We start from the raw sequence: 20,093 nt of genomic DNA on the forward strand, positions 1-20,093 counted from the left end.
ACAATGAAACTGCTCAACAGCACAAGGAGGAGGCAGTGGAGAGAGAAGATGGTTGGACTTTCTTTTCCTACCCAGCCTGGACCTGGACAGCAGAACCCCAACAGCTCAGGAGCCACTCAGTGAAGAGGAAAGGAGAGGCTGGAAACCAAGGCTTGAAACTTACCTAGAGGATGACGAACTGGGAGAGGCCTGGTAGTGAGACGGGGGGCTGAGGGCTCAGGAACCCTAGCACAGGTCTTCAGCAGTGAACATGCCCTTGGCCCTGCACAGGATGGAGTCTTTGGCTTCATCAGAGGGATGCTCCTTGGATGGGATCTCCAGGACAGCTGGAATGGACCACTGGTGGGCAGCCAGGGCATGTCGAACCATCTCTGCAATGTACTGATGAGAATGATGCCAACATCATCCCTGTTTAGAAACCACCTGAAAGTGTCTTCGATGATCTCATTGATAGTAGTATCCTCCACTACCAGGAAATTAGGGTGGTGGTTCTTGTTAAACTCCCCTATGCCATCCAGCAGGAAACCAGTCACCACAGTGTCTGCTCCAAACACTTGGATCAGTTTACCCCTGCCCGCCACTCTGTCTCAAGCACCTGTGGTTTTTAAAAAGTGTTGATTGTTTTGGTTTTAGAGGCAAGGTTTCAAGACAGCCCTGGCTGTCCTGGACTCACTTTGTACACCAGACTGGCCTTGAACTCACCTGGGATTAAAGGTGTGCACTGCTGCGCCCGGTTTGGGATGCTCCTTTCTTTCTTTCTTTCTTTCTTTCTTTCTTTCTTTCTTTCTTTCTTTTTCTTTCATTCAAGATTTATTTAATTATTATTTATACATATTCTGCCTGCATGTGAGTCAGCAGGCCAGAAGAGGGCACCAGATCTCATTGTAGATGGTTGTAAGCCATGTGGTTGCTGGGAGTTGAACTCAGAACATTTGGAAGGGCGACCAGCGCTCTTTAACATCTGAGCCATCTCTCCAGCCCCTAGAAAGCCATTTTATTTATTTATTTATTTGGTTTTTCGAGACAAGGTTTCTCTGTGTAGTCTTGTACTGCAATGCCCAGTTAGAATGAAGCCTTCCAAAAATAGAAGAGGGGAGAGGGGAGGGCTCCAGAACGCCAGGGAGGAGAGAAGAAAAGGAGCATAATAGCTACGTGGTGTGGGCCTCTCTGTTTGCACACGTTGCTGCAGCAAACACCACAGGTTAAGCCATCGCAGGTGAAGAACCTCTTTCAATAGGGTAGGACTGTGTCCATCATAGGCTGAATGGCGCATGCGCACACACCATCACATGTTGACTCTGACAGTTCACTGTGACTGTATCTGGAGCTCAGTCTTTAGGGAGGTAATAAGATTAAATGAGGTCATGGTGGGCGTATAACTCCACACGATTAGTGTCTGTGTATGAAAAGGAAAAGACAGCAGTGCTTTCTCCATTGCCTTTTCTCCTCCCCTTCCTCCATTCCTCCTCCTCCTTTTTTTTGAGACAAGGTTTCTCTGTGTTATAGCCCTGGCTGTCCTGGACTCTCCTTGTAGACTAGGATGACCTCGAACTCACAGAGATCTGCCTGTTTCTGCCTCTCATGTGCTGGCCACCATGTCTGGCCTCCTTTTCTTTCTTAAATAAGAAGAGCCTGGGGGCTGGAGACATGGCTCAGAGGTTAAGAGCATTGTCTGCTCTTCCAGAGGTCCTGAGTTCAGTTCCCAGCACCCACATGGTGGCTCACAATGATCTGTAATGAGATCTGGCGCCCTCTTCTGGCCTGCAGGCCTACATGCAAGCAGAATACTGAATGTATAATAAGTAAATATATCTTAAAAAAAAAAAAGAAAGAAAGAAAGAAAAAGAAGAAGAACCTAAACTGAGCACAGTGGCACACACCTGTAATCCCAGCACTCAGGGAAGCAGAGGAAAGCAGATCTATGTGAGTTCGAAGCCAGCCTGGTCTACAAAATGAGTTCAGGACAGCCAAGGCTACACAGAGAAACCCTGTTTCGAAAAAAGAAAGAAAGAAAGAAAAAAGAAAAGAAAATGCCATCCCAGCCGGGCATGGTGGCACACGCCTTTAATCCCAGCACTTGGGAGGCAGAGGCAGGTAGATCGATGTGAGTTCTAGGCCAGCCTGGTCTACAAAGTGAGTCTAGAACACACAAGGCTACACAGAGAAACCCTGTCTCAGAAAAAAAGAAAACCAACAACAAGAAAATGCCATCCTACGCCTGTAATCCCAGCACTCGGGAAGCAGAGGCAGGAGGATATTGTGAGTTCGAAGGCAGCCTGGTCTACAAAGAGAGTTCCAGGACAGTGAGGAGTGCACAGAGAAATTAAAAAAAAAAAAAAAAAAAATCTGCCTGCATGTACACTTATATGCCAGAAGAGGGCACCCTCACTATACATGGTTGTGAGCTACCAAGTGGTTGTGGGAATTGACCTTAGGATCTTTGGAAAAGCAGTCAGTGCTCTTAACCTCTAAGCCACCTCTCCAGCCCTGAAAACATGTCTTATATGAAAAGAAAAACACAAGGTTTGGGAGGTGGTTCAGGTGGTAAAGTTCTTGTCATTCAAGCATGAGGACCTGAGTTCGAACCTTAGACATGGCACTGTACACCTATAATTCCCTCACTGGAGAGGCCTCATTGGCCAGCTAGTCTCTCCCAATAGGTGAGCTCCATGTTCAAGTGAGAGAACCTGTCTCAAAACAATAAGATCTGTAGCTGAGTTTGGTGGCACACGCCTTTAATCTCAGCACTCGGGAAGCAGAGGCAGGCGGATTGCTGTTAGTTCGAGGCCAGCCTGGTCTACAGAGAGAGTCCAGGACAGCCAAGGCTAACCCAGAGAAACCCTGTCTCAAAAAAAAAAAAGGTTTCTCTGTTCAGCCTTGGCTGTCCTGGACTCGCTCTGTAGACCAGGCTGGCCTCGAACTAACAGCAATCCACCTGCCTCTGCTTCCCGAGTACTGGGATCAAAGGCATGCACCACCACGGCTGGCCCTGTAGAGCTGTTCTTGTTTTGTTTCTGTTGCTGTTGCCCTGACAAAAGGCCACTTAGGGGAGAAAGAGTTGGTTATAGTCCATCACTACAGGGAATTCAAGGCATTGGTTGGAAGCAGTTGGTCATGTTCACAGTCAAGAGGAGGTTTGGAGATATGACTTCCACTAAGTCTGAATCCCCGAGTGCTACCTGTGTGTACATGGCTGGATCTGCAGGAGCACGGGTAGCCTTTCAGAGACCACGTCTCTGAAGAAAATTGACTTCTCAAAGGCAATAGATGAAAGTGCTCATTTAGGGCCAGATGCTGCCTTCCCAGAGATACCTGATCAAGGATGTCAAGGACAGTCCTTAGGCTAATTTAGGGCCAAAAATGATGCATAACAGGGTTAGCCAGGCATGGTGGCACACGCCTTTAATCCCAGCACTCGGGAGGCAGAGGCAGGTGGATTTCTGTGAGTTGGAGGCCAGCCTGGTCTACAAAACGAGTCCAGGACAGCCAAGGCTACACAGAGAGACCCTGTCTCGAAAACAAAGCAACACAAAACAAATAAACAAAACAAAACAAAAAACCAACCCAAATTACAGCCTTTGGTCAGTGTTAGAAAAAGCACGGTGGGATTCTTAACAACTTTTAGAGATGCACTCGAAAGCTGCCAGAATCCCATATCTACCCATTGTAAGGAAACCTAACTGTGTCCCCATCCTCACTGAGACCCCAGCACCCTCCACCTGAGGACTGGGCAAGCCAGTGTGCACGCTTCCCATAGATTAGTGTGCCTTTCAACCCTCATCAGAAAAGCTCCTTTGTTGCATTAAAAGAGATTAATATGGAGGCTTACAACTGGCCAACATGCAAAGAGTAGGCAGCTTGAATCTGTGAAGTGCTCAACCCTAAATGTAATATGCTTCCGTCTTAGGGTTCCTATTGCCGTAAAGAGACACCGTGACCACGGCAATTCTTTTTTTTTTTTTCCTTCAAGACAGGGTTTCTCTATGTTGCCCTGGCTATCCTAGATTCCCTTTGTAGACCAGGCTGGCCTCGAACTCACAGTGATCCGCCTGCCTCTGGACCACGGCAGCTCTTATAAAGGAAAGCATGTAACTGGGGCTGGCTTAGAGTTTCAGAGATTTAGTCCATTAGCAGCATGATGAAAAGATGGCAGCCTGCAGGCCGACTTGGTGCTGGAGCTCTACACCTTGATCTGAACACACGTCCTCCAACAAGGCCACATCTCCTAATAGTGCCACCCACTATGGGCAAGCATGGAAACACACTAGTCTATGGGGGCCATTCCTATTCAGACCAGCACAACTTGTATATGTCTATATGTATGTATGTATGCAGGTATATATGTAGGTATGTTATGTATGTTGTGTGACACTTCTTCTGGGGAGACATGAATAAATATCTACTCCCCTCAGATAGGGAACCAATAACAGGCAAAGTATCGCTGTCACCAAAGTCCAACTTGATGAACCAATGAGATTTGTTGGAGTTACTTACAGGAGCAGAAATGACTCAAGGACAGCTGCAACACCAAAGCCCACCCCAGCTGAATGACAGTTCGTGACAGCTGGAAACCTGGAGCACACTGCACAGCCTGCAAGCAGCTCAGTAGATTGGAGGGCATCCTTTCCTGGTGACTCATTGGTCTGAGCCTCTTCCAGGCAGCTCTGCTGGTCTTTGTTCCTTCTAGGCAGCTCGGCTGGTTTCTGCTTCTTCTAGGCTACTTGGCTCCAAAGGCTCTGTTTCTTCCAGGTTGCTCACTCTGACTCTGAGAGTAGTAGCTCAGCTTCTCTGAGGATGCCCTATCAGCAAGTCTTTATTGCTTACATACTCTTGGGAAGGGAGGGACCTACTGAGTCTGCTTAGCTTCAAGGACTTCCTGAGGCTATTGTTTGTTACTTCCGGTCTCAAGGAGATGAAGGATGGAATATTCCACCTCTCCTTGGAACATCCTGTTGTTTCACCTTCCTGTAAGCTTTATTTATTTATTGTGGTTTTCCAGACAGGGTTTTTCCATGTAGTCTTGGCTGGCCAGGCAATCTACTTGCCTCTGTCTCCCAAGTGCTGCCTAGCATCCTATCTTAAATGTTGTTCCTCCAACCTTTTCACATCCTGTATCTTTTTTTTAATATTTATTATTATGCATACAGTGCTGAAAGGGCATCAGATCACATTATAGATGGTTGTGAGCACCATGTGGTTGCTGGGAATTGAACTCATAATCTCTGGAAGAGCAGTTAGTGCTCTTAACCACTGAGCTATCTCTCCAGCCCCACATCCTGTATCTTATGTCGCTTCTCTCCAAGATGGAATTTTGTTTTGTGTTTTTGGTTTTTTTGAGACAGGGTTTTTCTGTGTAATAGCCCTGGCTGTCCTGGACCTGCTCTGTAGACCAGGCTGGTCTCTAACTCACAGAGATCTGCCTGTCTCTGCCTCCCTGAATGGTGGGATTACAGGCTTGCACCATGCACCCAGCAAGATGGAATGGCTTAATGTCTGGGGAAAGTGCAACACAACAACACATCACATACTTGAGCCTCTTCAAGGTTTAGGGATCATCCCAGATGAGGAGGCAGGAAGATTCTAAGAGCCAGAGGTAGCGGCTGGCTACTGAGTCATCAGTGAGAGCCCATGTTGGCTACTGTGAAGCAGCATTTGCTGGACACTCCAAGGCCATTGTACATGTGACTGCATACACATGACTTGTGCAAGATCAAACCAACCAAAATCCCAGCTCAGATGGGGAGGGGCTGAACCCCTCTAACTGAGGAGCTATTGATGACTGCTGAGGAAGGAGAGTCAGTTTTCTTCAGTGATGCAACCTCTGAGGGGCTAACAGATGGCCCTATACCCATGCACGTACAAGCAGCACTAAATAGACTCAGTGGGTTTTTTTAAAAAATGCATGAAGTGCCGGGCGTGGTGGCACATGCCTTTAATCCTAACACTTGGGAGATAGAGGCAGATGGATCACTGTGAGTTTGAGGCCAGCCTGGTCTACAAAGCAAGTCCAGGACAGCCAGGGCTACACAAAGAAACCATGTCTCAAAAAATAAAAAATAAAAAAAAGCAGGTGTGGTGGTGCACACCTTTAATCCCAGCCCTAGGGAGGCAGAGGCAGGTGGATCGCTGTGAGTTCGAGGCCAAAGTGAGTCCAGGACAGCCAAGGCTACACAGGGAAACCCTGTCTCGAAAAACAAGAGAGAGAGAGAGAGCGCGCGCGAGAGCGAGCGCACACGCCAGGTTGTGGTAGTTCACTAGTTGGTCACTAGTTGGTGGGACTAATTGGAAATGATTAGGAGATATGACCTCGTTGGAGGAGGTATATTACTGGGTCGGGTTCAGAGATTTCAAAAGCCTATGCGTAGCTGGGGGTAGTGGTGCATGCCTTTAACCCTAGCACTCAGGAGACAGAGGCGGGTGGATTGCTATGAGTTCGAGGCCAGCCTGGTCTGCAAAGTGAGTCCAGCCCAGCCAAGGCTACACAGAGAAACTTTGTCTCGAAAAACCAAAAAAAGAAAAACAGTAGTGTGTGGTGGTACATGCCTTTAATTCCAGCACTCAGGAGGCAGAGGCAGATGGATCTCTGTGAGTTCGAGGCCAGCCTGGAGTACAAAGTAAGTCCAGGACAGCCAGGGCTACACAGAGAAACCCTGCCTCAAAAAACAAAACAAAACAAAATACCGAAAACCAAAACAAAACAAGAACAAGTGCTCTTACCTGCTAGGCCATCTCCAGCCTTGTCTATTGTTGTTGTTGATTTAAGATTTGTTTATTTATTATGTATACAGTGCTCTGCCTGCATGTGTCCCTGCCTGCCAGAAGAGGGCACCAGATCTCATTATAGATGGTTGTGAGCCACCATGTGGTTGCTGGGAATTGAACTCAGGACCTTTAGAAGAATAACCGGTGTTCTTAACCTCTGAGCCATCTCTCCAGGCCCCTGTCTCTCTATTTTTTGTTTGTTTGTTTGTTTTTCGAGACAAGGTTTCTCTGTGTGTAGCCTTGGCTGTCCTGGACTCACTCTGTAGACCAGGCTGGCCTTGAACTCACAGCTATCCACCTGCCTCTGCCTCCCAAGTGCTGGGATTAAAGGCGTGCACCACAACGCCTGGCTGTTTCTCTATTTTTAATACATCCAACTAGGCTTCATATTCGGCTCACTCTGAAATTCATTTTGCAGAAGCCACGAACCCCAGTTTTGTCTCTCTCTGTGTGTGTGTGTGTTTCTGAATATAGCTCTTCAGGCAGCTGCCCCTCTGCTACAGAGCTGGGCATCTATTTTGGGTGACACAACCATATTCTGGAAGTTTGTCGGTTTCTTTAAACCTCAAATCACTGTGCTATGGATGAGGCTCAGTGGTTAACTAGAGGATTACCATGCACCAGGTACCCAACATAAATAAATGCACAAATAAATATAAGTTTAAAAAAATTACACAGTGCAGTGAGTCCAGGATAGCCAACGCTACACAGAGAAAGCCTGTCTAGAAACAAACAAACAAAATTGCCCAGTGCAGCCTGTCAATCAATCTCCTGTTATTTATCCTAGAAGAAGATTCCTGCGCACACAAAACCTATACAGCGTGAAAGGGGAATCAACCCTGTCCCACCTCAGATGATAAGTGCATGGCAGGAATGTGGTACTCTATACACTGCAATTCTCTATCATGTTTTGTTGTTGTTGTTTAGATTTATTTATTTATGAGCACAGTGCTCTGCCTGCATATACACTTGCAGGCCAGAAGAGGGCACCAGATCTCATTATAGATGGCTATGAGCCACTATGTGGTTGCTGAGAATTGAACTCAGGACCTTTGGAAGAGCGGCCATCTGAGCCATCTCTCCAGCCCTATTATGTCATTTTTTTTTTTACTATAATAATTACTCTTACTGTTTTTTTGATTATTTGGGGGACAAGTTCCCATGGAGGGGGGGTGGCTTCAAACTTACCATGTGGCTGAGGCTAGCCTCGAACTCTTGATCTTCTTGTCTCTACTTCCCAAATGCTAGGATTATAGTGTGTAACAGCCTACCTAGCTAATTCCGAGCTGGGGATCAATCGTAGGGCCTTGTGAATATTAGACAAGCACTCCACCAACAGAGCTACATTCCTAACCTCTCTAGAGGCTAAATATTATTTTTTTAAATTAATGATATTTTAAATGATTTGTTTTTATTATCGTTATTTATGTGTATCTGTGTGGTTTTTAGAGGGTATGTCATGTGCGCTCACAGAGGCCTGAAGGGGTCATTGGATCCCCTGGAGCTGAAGTGACAGCCAATTGAATTGTGAGCTGCCCAGTGTGGTACTGGGAATGAAATTCAGGTCCTCTATAAGAGCAGTAAGGTTCTTTTATTTTTTATTTTTTGGTTTTTCAAGACAGGGTTTCTCTGTGTAGCCTTGGCTGTCCTAGACTCACTTTGTTGATCAGGCTGGCCTCAAACTCACAGTGATCCTCCTGCCTCTGCCTCTCAACCTCTCAAGTGCTGGGATTAAAGGCGTGCACCGTGCCCAGCCAGTAAGGGCTCTTCGCTGCTAAACCATCCCTCCAGCCCTGAGAATAGTATTGATATACATACAACATGGATAAGCCTGGAAAGAATTATGCTAGGTGAAATAAAGGCAAACCAAAGTTTCCTGTGGACCAATTTGTAAGATCTTCAAGCCGTGTGGTGGTGGTGGCGGCGGCGGCGGCGGCGGCGGCGGCGGCGGCGGCGGCGGCGGCGGCGGCGGCGGCGGCGGCGGCGGCGGCGGCGCACGCCTTTAATCCCAGCACTTAGGAGGCAGAGGTAGGCTGATCGCTGAGGCCAGCCTGGTCTATAAAGCGAGTCCAGGACAGTCAAGGCTCCACAGAGAGACCTTGTTTCCAAACACCAAAAAAAAAGAGCCAGGCATGGTGGTGCACTCCTTTAATCCCAGCACTCGGGAGGCAGAGGCAGGTGGATCGTTGTGAGTTCGAGGCTGGCTTGGTCTACAAAGTTAGTCCAGGACAGCCAAGGCTACACAGAGAAACCCTGTCTCATAAAAAAAAAAAATCGTCAAAATGATAACATTCCAGAAATGTAGAACAAATTAGTGGTCACAGCAAGTTGAGAACATTAGAGAGCCTTGGAGTACATTAAAAAAATGGGGGGGGGAGGGTCGGGGCAGTTTGTGGCCAGTGGGTGCGTCCCCCCTGGGTTGCAACAGGCGACGGGCGGTTGGAACAGTCAGCGGCTTGGTTGCAGGAAAATGGCAGACAAGCCGGACATGGGGGAAATCGCCAGCTTTGATAAGGCCAAGCTGAAGAAAACCGAGCCGCAGGAAAAGAGCACCCTGCCAACCAAAGAGACCATTGAACAGGAAAAGAGGAGGATTTCCCCACCCCACCTCGTCATCTCCATGACCCCCTCGTGATGGGGAGGAAGAGCCACAAGCTGCACTGTGAACCCGGGTACACCGTGCCAATGCCACCCCCCCCTCCCCGCGGATCTCTGAAGCGAGATTCCCCTACTATAATCGGACTGCCAAATGTCACTGGTTTGCCCTGGGATATTATAGAAAATTATTTGTATGATTGATGAAAAGAAAACACACCTCATGGCAAAAAAAAAGATTTACGGCTGGGTGCCGAGGCCCACACCTATAATCCCAGCACTCAGAGAGGCAGAGGCATGCGGATCTCTGAGTTCAAGCCAGTCTGGTCTACCAAGTGAGTCCAAGACAGCCAAGGCTACACAGAGAAACCCTATCTCAAAAAACAAAAGAGGGAGCTTACTAAATTTTTTTTTTTTTTTTGAGACAGGGTTTCTCTGTGTAGCCTTGGCTATCCTGGACTTGCTTTGTAAACTAGGTTGGCCTCAAACTCACAGCGATCCACAGGGTAAAGAAACAGGGTAGAAGCCTGGCATAGTGGTGCCAGCCTTTAATCCCAGCACTCGGGCGGCAGAAGCAGGCGAAGTTCTGTGAGTTCGAGGCCAGCATGGTCTACAAAGCAAGTCTTGGACAGCCGGGGCTACATGGACAAACTGTCTCGAAAAAACAATGTCTCAAAAAATAAAAAATAAAATAAAAATTTAAAAAAAGAAAGAAAGAAAAAGAAAAACCAAACCAAATAAAAAATCTTTTTAAAGTATGATGTGTGTGTGTTTGGGTTCATGTTTATAGATGAGGGTGCACACATGAACACACATGTGGCAGTCAGAGGACAACCTTTGGTCACTTTTCCCCTTGGGACTGACAGTAACATTGGAAGCCTATTAAGGGAAAACTATTCTTGCTCAGGAGAATGGGTGGAAACGTGCCATTGTCCCTTGAATTGATCCAGTTGGTCCGGTTATTATATAATTTGGTGATTTGGCCAATGGGCCACCTGTCAGGAAGTCTGGTTCACCTGAAGCCATGGGAGAGAGGCAAGTGAAGTCATTAGCCCTTTAATCAGCTAATGTATTTTCCTTCCCTAGAGCAGTTGCTAAGGAGCTGCCATGAAGTCTACTCCAAAGCATAAATTTTCCTTTTTCTTCCTTTCTGTTTCTTTTTTTGCAGTACTGGCCTAACACCTGGGGCTTTCACAACCCACTGAAACACACTCCCTGCTATGTGCCTCTTTGTCCACTATGGGGCTGACTTCCACTGCTAAACACAGAGGGGGTTTTTGTGGTTGATTGGAATTGAACTCAAGACCTCTGGAAGAGCAGATAGTGCTCTTAACTGCTGAGCTATCTCTCCAGCCCTACTCTTCCACTCTTATCATTGGGATGGGCATGGAGTCATTTTCTAATTGCTTATAGACTTCTTCCTGGCTACAATGAGCTAGTTAAAGGAGGAATCTTTTTTTTTTTTTTTTTTTTTTGGTTTTTCGAGACAGGGTTTCTCTGTGTAGCCTTGGCCATCCTGGACTCACTTTGTAGACCAGGCTGGCCTCGAACTCACAGCGATCCGCCTGCCTCTGCCTCCCGAGTGCTGGGACTAAAGGCGTGCGCCACCACGCCCGGCTCTAAAGGAGGAATCTTGAGGTTGTTTTCTTTACAGTCTTAAAGTCAGCCCACACTGAGCCTCAATATGAGTTGGCAGAATTCAGTTATTCAGCTCCATGGATCCCAGGGAACTGGGCATACAGGGAACCTTCCACACATTTCATTGGTTAGAAGTAGGTTCTAGTATGGCACAGAAGCTACTATCAAACCTGAGGGTCACAACCTGTGCCTCAAGCCAAGCCCAAAGACCCATCCTTGATAAACCAAGTAAAAGAGCCAGATTACCCAGGTGTGATGGCACATGTCTTTAATCCCAGCACTCAGAGGCAGAGGCAGTAGGATTTCTGTGAGTTTGAGGCCAGTCTGGTCTACCTAGTTCCAGGGCACTCAGGGTTATGTAGAGAGATTCTGTCCCCAAAAGGGGGGTGGGGTGGGCAGAAAAAGGAGTTTTATTCAACGTGACCACCTTGGAGAAAGGGACAAAGAAATCTATTATGAATGGGGCTAGAGAGATGGCTCAGAGGTTAAGAGCACTGGTTGCTCTTCCAGAGGTCCTGGGTTCAATTCCCAACAGCCACACGATGGCTCACAACCATCTATGATGTGATTTGGTGTTTTCTTTTGACACACAGGCATACATATAGGCAGAACAGTGTATACATAATTAATAAATAAATCTTAAAAAAAAAAAAAAAAGAAATCTAATCCTCCCTCCTTGTGTTGTGCTCCCCAACTGTCTCAGCTTCAGGCTCTCCTGCAAGGTCACCTGACAAAATAGAAAACGGTTCTCTATTTCAAGTCTCAGCCTCTCTCTCTGTCTCTCTCTGTGTGTGTCTCTGTCTCCTCTCCTCCTTCTCTTTCTTCTTCTTTTCTCTCTCTCTCTCTCTCTCTCTCTCTCTCTCTCTCTCTCTCTCTGTCTCTGTTTTTTGAGACAGGGTTTCTCTGTGTAGCCTCGGTTGTCCTGGACTCACTTTGTAGACCAGGCTGGCCGGGAACTCACAGATTCATCTGCCTCCGCTGGGATCAAAGGCATGTGCCACCACAGCCTGGCCCAGCCTTTTCTTTTCTGAGCATGAGGTTCCTAGGAAAATTCCAACTGTAGGGGTATCTGTTGTTTCAATACTCTGTTTTAGTGTCTCTTTACAAAGTCCTCATTCCTGCCTAGAAGGCTGGCTACAAATGTGTGTGTGTGTTTCTATTTCTGTGGCATACCTTCCCTTCATTCCAAGAAACCCGTCAATGGTCATTAGCTGCCCATCAATTTAGTACCAGATTTTCAGAGTGGAAAAAGGAGACCAGCCTTTCTATTTGATTTCAGAAACCGTGAACTGGAAGTCATCACGCCCCTTTCACTGGAGGAATGGTGGAAAGAAAGGAACGTGCCATTACAATAGGAAAGGCTGCCTTTTTGTCCTGGGAGACACAAACTAGTTTCCTGAATTGGATGCTGTAATGAAAAGAGCGAGAGCGAGAGACAGAGCGAGAGAGAGCAAGCGAGAGAGAGAGAGAGAGAGAGAGAGAGAGAGAGAGAGAGAGAGAGAGAGAGATTTCCCCAGGCGTAGGAGGTAATTACTGCGGCGAGCAGGTTATACAACCCGAACAAGAAAAACGCGGAGTATTTTTCTAGCTAATAATGCCCATCCAAAAGCAAAGGGTGGGAGGACCCTAAGGCCCAGCCGGCTGATGCTGCTGACAGTATGCTGCTTGGACTGGACCCAGACACTGGAGCAACCCATGGCTCATACGTGAGGGGAAGGGGCGGAGACTCAGCTGGAGCGGGAGCATGGCTGGACCTTCTAAAATGCCCCGGCATTTGCTTACATTGTCATTCTGAATTCCAGCTCCTTTAGGGTGTTCATCCAAATCCTCAGGCTGGCTGTCTTAGCCAGTTAGGACCGAAATAAAACTCCCTGCTTCTGTAGGATGATTAGGTAGTAGCTCTGCGGAAATCGGCCTCTGGCCCTTTAAAAAAATTTTTTTCCTTTCTTTCTTTCTTTCTTTCTTTCTTCTTCTTCTTCTTCTTCTTCTTCTTCTTCTTCTTCTTCTTCTTCTTCTTCTTCTTCTTCTTCTTCTTCTTCTTCTTCTTCTTCTTCTTCTTCTTCTTCTTCTTCTTCTTCTTCTTCTTCTTCTTCTTCTTCTTCTTCTTCTTCTTCTTCTTCTTCTTCCCTTCTCTCTGCCCTGCGACAGATGCCTGAAATTCCTCGTTGGCAAAAGGAATTCTCTTTTTCAGCCGTCGTTTTTAAATGCAAATCAGGCCCGTGTTGGGGGTTTGTCTGCGGTTAGCTTGTGGAGTCTTGCACAAAAAATAATACAAAATGAAATTCTCTCTTCTGTCCCTCTGTCTGTCTCTCTCTCCCTCCCTCCCTCTCTCCCTTCCTCCCTCTGTCTCCCCCACCCCACCCCCCAAAAATAACATAGTTAAAATCCTCTGCCGCAGCACTTCGATCATATGAGTAAACGTCAGGTGCAGCTGCCCTCAGAGGCCAGAAGAGGGCATCAGATCTCCTTTAAGCGCAAGCTCCCGGCCGTTGTGGAGCACTCTTAACCACTGCGCCATGTTTTCAGCCCTCTCCAAACTTTCGGATCAAGGGTTACTCAGTGCAATAGCTTTGAGATAAGAACTGCACCTCCGTCCTTTTATGCATTTTCCCCATCTCTAAACGCGCACACACACAGCCAGTTCCAGGCACTGCGCCAGATACAAAGACATGGCTCCTCAGAGGGAGGTGTGCGGTTTCAGGCAACCCTACTTGCTGCAGGGAGCTGCGAGCACACCCCTCCCTGTACCCTGAACTTTCTAGCCCAAGGGCAGGAGGGCTTTCTTTCACTTTAAAATTCAGACATTTTGGTTCCCCGCCCTCTCCTCTCTCTTTCTCTATCCATCACTTTTCCTTTTCCTTGTTTTCTCTCTCTCCCCCTACTCCCACACGCGGAGGCTGAGAGCTGCTTCCAATAAACTTGCGTTTATATATTATAACTTCGTCTTGCAATTAGCTCATTCTGCTGTTTCGATCAAGAAGTGCAGGGAATCAAATGTGTAAAGTGCAATTACAGCGTCGGGTTCATACTAGTACCCTGCTTGCCTTGGTACATGTAATGGGGGCTGAGTTAGCTAGTCACAGAAGGCTTCTTGGAAGGGGTACGGTTAGTTAGCTGAATCCTGAATGGTAGGTTGGCCTGTCCTAGTCGTGTAGAAGCAATTGCCTTCCCAGTGAGAAATCGGCGCACATACTTAGAGTTGAATCAAAGTGCTTTAATAGTGGTGGGCTGGTGGGCTAAAACAGAACCAAGAGTTGACCCCCAACAGAAGATTTTACTAGCTTATCTGTGTTATGAAATATCATAAAAAGAAACATGGCCAGGTGCAGTGGCACACCCCTGTAATCCCAGCACTTGGGAGGCAAGGTTCAAGGCCAGCCTGGTCCACAAAGTTAGTCCAGAACAGCCACAGCTACACATAGCAACCGTGTCCCCCCCCCCCTCAAAAAAAAATGAAACAGAAAAATTATTTGGTGAGAGGGTACCATGGAGGCCCATGCCCAGGTATGTCCCTGAGGAATTGCACCACGGAACAGATCTGGTATAAGGAGGTTTACTCGAGGAAGGGAGAGGAACATGACAGCTTGGAGAAGGGGTAGTGGCAGAGAAGTGGACATTTAGGCATGCAGATGGACAGAGGCAGTGCCATGAGGGACAGAAGGACGGAGAGAAGGACAGAAAAGGAGAGAGACAGAAGCCAGGAACAGAGAGAGAAAGCTGGGGTAGCCACAAGTCTTTTTGACCCCACACATCTGTAGTGGCAGGTGATGATGGAAGTATTTGTTAGGTCCGTGAGGGCGGGCCTGCTGCACACTAACAATATACACATTAGGATTACGTAGTCTACAAACCCTGCCATCCTTAATCTTAAGTCCTGCGGCAGAGCGTGACTGGCACGGCCTGCCCTCTACCTAGGGGCGGGGCTTCCCCTCTCCCAGAGATTCACTATAGAAACCAGGCATTTTGGTTCCAGGGCTCCCCCTTTTTTCCCCCACCACCTTTCTCCCCTCCCCCAGCTTACTTTCCCCCTTCCCCCTTCCGTGCCACTTTCAATAAACCTGCATTTATATGATAGCTTCATCATCGCCAATTAGCTCATTCTGTTTATTTAATCAATCACTTAACTCTCCTTCTAGTCTTGGCTCAAAGTTACATTTTGAACAGTTTAAACAGAAAAAAGAGACTACAAGTCTGGTCACTTAGACAGATTGGAGGTTTATACAGCAAAGGTATTGCATATTGTTAGAATTATTTTAGGTACACCAATGGTCTTTTCTGAATAGTTGTTGCACAGGACCATCTTGTTAGAGGTATGTCTTTGTGAATGAAAGTCAGGACTTAGCCAGCCATGGTGGCGCATGCCTTTAGTCCCAGCATTCGGAGGCAGAAACAGGCGGATCACTGTGAGTTCAAAGCCAGCCTGGTATACAAAGTGAGTCCAGGACAGCCAAGGCTACACAGAGAAACCATACCTCGAAAAAACCAAAACAAAACAAAACAAAAAAACCAAAACAACAACAACAAAACCAAAACCAAAAAAGCAAACCAAAAATGAAAATAGCTAGTTGTAAAATCAGAGCTGTCTTCTTTGTCTTGGGAATGCTGTCTGACGTCTGGAGTAAACATTTACATACTAGCAACCTAAAATTTTGCTTACCTTTTTTGTTGTTTTTTTTTTTTTTTGAGACAGGGTTTCTCTGTGCAGCCCTGGTGGTCCTGGAATCCACTCTGTAGACTATGCTGGCCTCAGACTCACAGAAATCCTCCTGCTTCTGCCTCCCTGAGTGCTGGGACTTGGGACTAGAGGCTGTGTCACACCCAGCTAATTTTGCTTATCTTTAGTTTTTGGGGTTTTTTGTTGTTGTTGGTGGTGGTGGTTTTGGGGGGACTTTGTTTTTTTGGTTTGTTTTGACACAGGGTCTCTCTGTGTATCCTTGGCTGTCCTGGACTCACTTTGTAGACCAGGCTGGCCTCGAACTCACAGTGATGCGCCTGCCTCTGCCTCATGAGTGGCATTTGCCACCACCGCCTGGGCCTTTGCTTATCTTTAACAGGCCTTATTAGTCGCAACCTGCCAGCAGTGACTCAGTGTTATCAGCCATGTCATCATCAGCCACCAAATGCCACATAAATACCCTTTAGAAGGCCGGTGCTCTTATCTCTGCCCACTCTTTTGATCTGTTGCTCTGTCTGTCTCTGCTTCTCACTCTGTGTATCTCTCCATCTCTGTCTCCCCACCACACCCCAATGTATCTCTTGTGTAGATCTGTTGCATACCTTAGCTAGAACCTGACAGGCCTGATCAGCAAACTATTTTTTTTTCCAGTTAGAGTTTCTGGTTGAGCTGTGGTGGCTCACACCTTTAATCCCAGCACTTGGGAGGCAGAGGCAGGTGGATTGTTGTGAGTTTGAGGCCAGCCTGGTCTACAAAATGAGTTGAGGACTGCCAAGGCTACACACAAAGATACCCTGTCTCCAAAAACCAAAACCAAAACAAACAAACAAAAAACTCCAGTCAGAGTTTCTCTGTGTAGCCTTGGCTGTTCTGGAACTTGCTCTGTAGACCAGGCTTGTTTCAAACTCACAGCAATCTACCTGCCTCTGTCTCCCTGCAAACTATTCTTGAGGTATTTTGGAGGCAGTACTTCCTTAGCTAAATTCTATTATATGTGATTTAATGTCTCCTAAGCAAATCTATCAGTAAATCCTTTAAGATGAGCACAGTGGTACACATCTTTAATCCTACCTCTGGGGAGGCAGAGGCAGGCAGCCTTCTTCTTCACCCTCCTTACCTGAGACAAAAGCCTAGCAGCTTAAAATAAAGGCCTGGTGGGCTTTTTTCCCCAGTCAGTAGGGCTCTCATTCTGATTCAACAAGACTGGTTCAACAAGTTCAAGGCCAGATCAGAACATGTTTACACTAAAGCTGTGGGCTTATAAACCACCTTGTCTTTGCTCAAACTGACCAACCCTAAATTAGGGGAGGACAAGTCCTTTTAAAAATCTAGCCCTGAGGCTGGGCGTGGTGGCGCACGCCTTTAGTCCCAGCTCTCGTGAGGCAGAGGCAGGCGGATCACTGTGAGTTCGAGGCCAGCCTGGTCTACAAAGTGAGTCCAGGATGGCCAAGGCTACACAGAGAAACCCTGTCTCGAAAAACCAAAAAAAAAAAAAAAAAAAAAAAAAAAAAAAAAATCTAGCCCTGGAGACCTGGAGAGATGGCTCAATAGTTAAGAGCACTGGCTGCTGCTCTTCCAGAGGATCAGGGTACAATTCCAAGCACCAACATGATAGCTAACAACTGTCTGCAATGCAACTCCAGTTTCAGGGGATCTAACACCCTCGCTCATATATATACAAGCAAAACACCAACACACATTAAATAAATAGATATATATTTTTTAAAGTACAGCACTTGGGAGGCAGAGGCAGTGGATCTCTGTGAGTTCGAAGCCAGTCTGGTCTACAAAGTGAGTCCAGGACAGCCAAGATAACACAGAGAAATCCTGTCTCAAAAAGGAAGAAAGAAAGGAAAAAGAGTTGCCTTGGCAGCTAAGGTTAACACAGAGAAACCCTGTCTCAAAACAAAACAAAACAAAACAAAAAAAAAAGAGTTGCCATGGTCATAGTGTCTCTTTACAGCAACAGAAACCTTGAGACAGAAAGTTAGCCAGAAGTGCATGCTTGCTCATTAAAGATCCTTTTCTTTCTTTCTTTCTTTCTTCCTTCCTTTCTTTATTTATTTTTTTCTTTTTTGAGACAGGGTTTCTCAGTGTAGCCTTGGACTCACTTTGTAGCCTGGGCTGGCCTCAAACTCACAGTGATCTACCTGCCTCTGCCTCCTGAGTGCTGGGATTAAAGGTGTGTGCCACCATGCCCGGCCTTTAATGGTGCTCTTACTAATAACATTTTATTTTTATTTTTGAGAGAATAACTCACAGTGATCTGTTTGCTTCTGTCCCCTAGTGCTTGGATTCACGACTGTCTTTTTGTTTTTGTTTTTGTTTTTTGAGACAGGGTTTCTTTTTTTTTTAATTTTTTTGGTTTTTTTGAGACAGGGTTTCTCTGTGTAGCCTTGGCCATCCTGGACTCGCTTTGTAGACCAGGCTGGCCTCGAACTCACATTGATCCTGATCTGCCTGTCTCTGCCTCCCAAGTGCTGGGATTAAAGGCATCTGCTACCACACACGGCCTGGCAATTCTTTTTTTTTTTTTTTTTTTTTTTTTTGGTTTTTCGAGACAGGGTTTCTCTGTGTAGCCTTGGCCATCCTGGACTCACTTTGTAGACCAGGCTGGCCTCGAACTCACAGCGATCTGCCTGCCTCTGCCTCCCGAGTGCTGGGCTTAAAGGCGTGCGCCACCATGCTCGGCTCGGCAATTCTTTTAAAAACAGTCAGTCTCCAATGAATGTGAGTTCCAATCCTGGCCAATGGGAAGAAGACACAGTCACCACATGAGTTAGAATAGAAGCCAAGGGCATTTCCTGTCGCCGTGTGTACTCTTCTAAACACATCTTGATAGAGAGTAAACTTAGCCTTTGTCCTGACCCTTCAGTTGGAGTGTTAGTCTCAGTTGTTAGTCTCTTTGTTTGAGATCCCAAACTTATTTCTGACAGATCTCCACATATGCACCTACACAAATTTATAGCTCATATTAATGCATGTAATTACATTTTTTTGTTGTTGTTTTTGTAGCTTTGGCTGTCCTGGACTCGCTTTGTAGACCAGGCTGGCCTCTAACTCACAGGGATCAGCCTGCCTCTGCCTCCCAAAGTGTTGGGATTAAAGGCGTGCGCCCACCACCACCCAGCTGTAATTACAATTATTAAAAATGCAAAAAGAAATAGAGGCATCACCAAGTTACCGAGAGCAATCTTAGTCCAGCACCTGGGTGGCCTAGCTGCTGTCTGACCAGCACGTGAGGGAATGGACAGTCACTTGGTCACTCTGTGGGAACTTCTAGCTTTTACATATCAGGCAGTGATGCATGGAACCCACACCCAAAAGTTCGATTTCAAACTATGTGTACCCATTAGGGTTATCATAAAAAGGAGGAAAACTGGTCCAGTGGGGTGAGGTGTCCTGCCCAAGCTCAGAAGGCTTCAGACAAGACTCAAAACCTAGGCTTCTGGGTTGCTTCTGCCCGTCCTTGCCTGTCCTCATTGCCATGCTGTGGCTGCAATCATAAACTTCAATTTCTTCTCTGTTTTTGTGTTTTCTTTCCCATTTTCAGACCAAACCTTTCTTCCTTCCTCTCTTCCTCCTCCCTCTCCCCAGTCGTACCTCCCTTCAGGCTCACACTATTTCAGAACTTACAGCAACACCACCTGCCTCTGCCATACCAAGCTATAGTTCTTACTTTTCAGCTCCCCAAATATTGGCCTCAGCCCTACCCAAAGCAAGCCAGTACCAAACCAGTCTGTTGACTCTTTTGTGTAAACTGGAGGAAACAAAACTAAACACCAGAGGACTACAAAGCAAGAAAGCAAATGAGCCGGCGGTGCCTCTGCTACGTCTGGCAGTCAGTGCTCAGCACTGGAAACGCAAAGTCCGCTAGGTGTTGAAGGTAGACACTCATTTGACACAGGGAATTAGGTTCTTAGGAACTAGTTGAAAGTTCTGGAGGCTTTAAGGTGGGCCCCCTAAGAAAAACTTCCAGAATACTCTGGGACTCGTCTGCCAGGGAAGCTTGGAACACTGCTACACTCCAAAAGGGGGTGAAATCAGCAGGCCTGACTAGACCATACCCTTCAAGGGCTCCGTTTGGCTGGGACTCATGAATTGAGAAGTGGAGTTGGGGCAGGCACTGTTAACAACATGACAGTCTTCTGACAAGGAAATGAGGCTAACCCTGGAGGTTGCCACAAACATGGATTGACTTTGCTTGGCGGCAGCATCTACCTCACCACCATCTCAGACCCAGGAAACACATCTGCCTCTAACACCGAGAAAGCCTTGACAATGTGGTCTCTACTTCCAGCCTCTGCTTTCCAGAAAGCTCATGGGGAAGAAGTGGAGATGGACCCTGAGTGGCACTTTTCTACAGTGTGGACTTTAACAAAAAGGCTTACCAGTTGGTTGGGACATTTAGGGTTGCAGGAAC

General features: G+C 46.8%; 1 protein-coding gene and 1 pseudogene across 1 annotated transcript; one reads left to right on the forward strand and one right to left on the reverse strand.

Moving 5' to 3' along the window:
- Positions 1–225: 225 nt before the first annotated feature.
- On the reverse strand, positions 226–1,461 carry LOC127184717 (V-type proton ATPase subunit F-like; annotated as a pseudogene).
- A 7,726-nt stretch (positions 1,462–9,187) lies between these two features.
- LOC127184719 (thymosin beta-10-like) lies at positions 9,188–9,397 on the forward strand. The gene has a single exon (XM_051141074.1). The coding sequence runs from the start codon at positions 9,233–9,235 to the stop codon at positions 9,395–9,397; it is 165 nt and encodes a 54-aa protein (XP_050997031.1). The 5' UTR covers positions 9,188–9,232.
- The last annotated feature ends 10,696 nt before the right edge of the window (positions 9,398–20,093 follow it).

The sequence above is a fragment of the Acomys russatus genome, chromosome X, assembly GCF_903995435.1.
Source record: "Acomys russatus chromosome X, mAcoRus1.1, whole genome shotgun sequence".
In the NCBI taxonomy this organism is placed as follows: domain Eukaryota; kingdom Metazoa; phylum Chordata; class Mammalia; order Rodentia; family Muridae; genus Acomys; species Acomys russatus.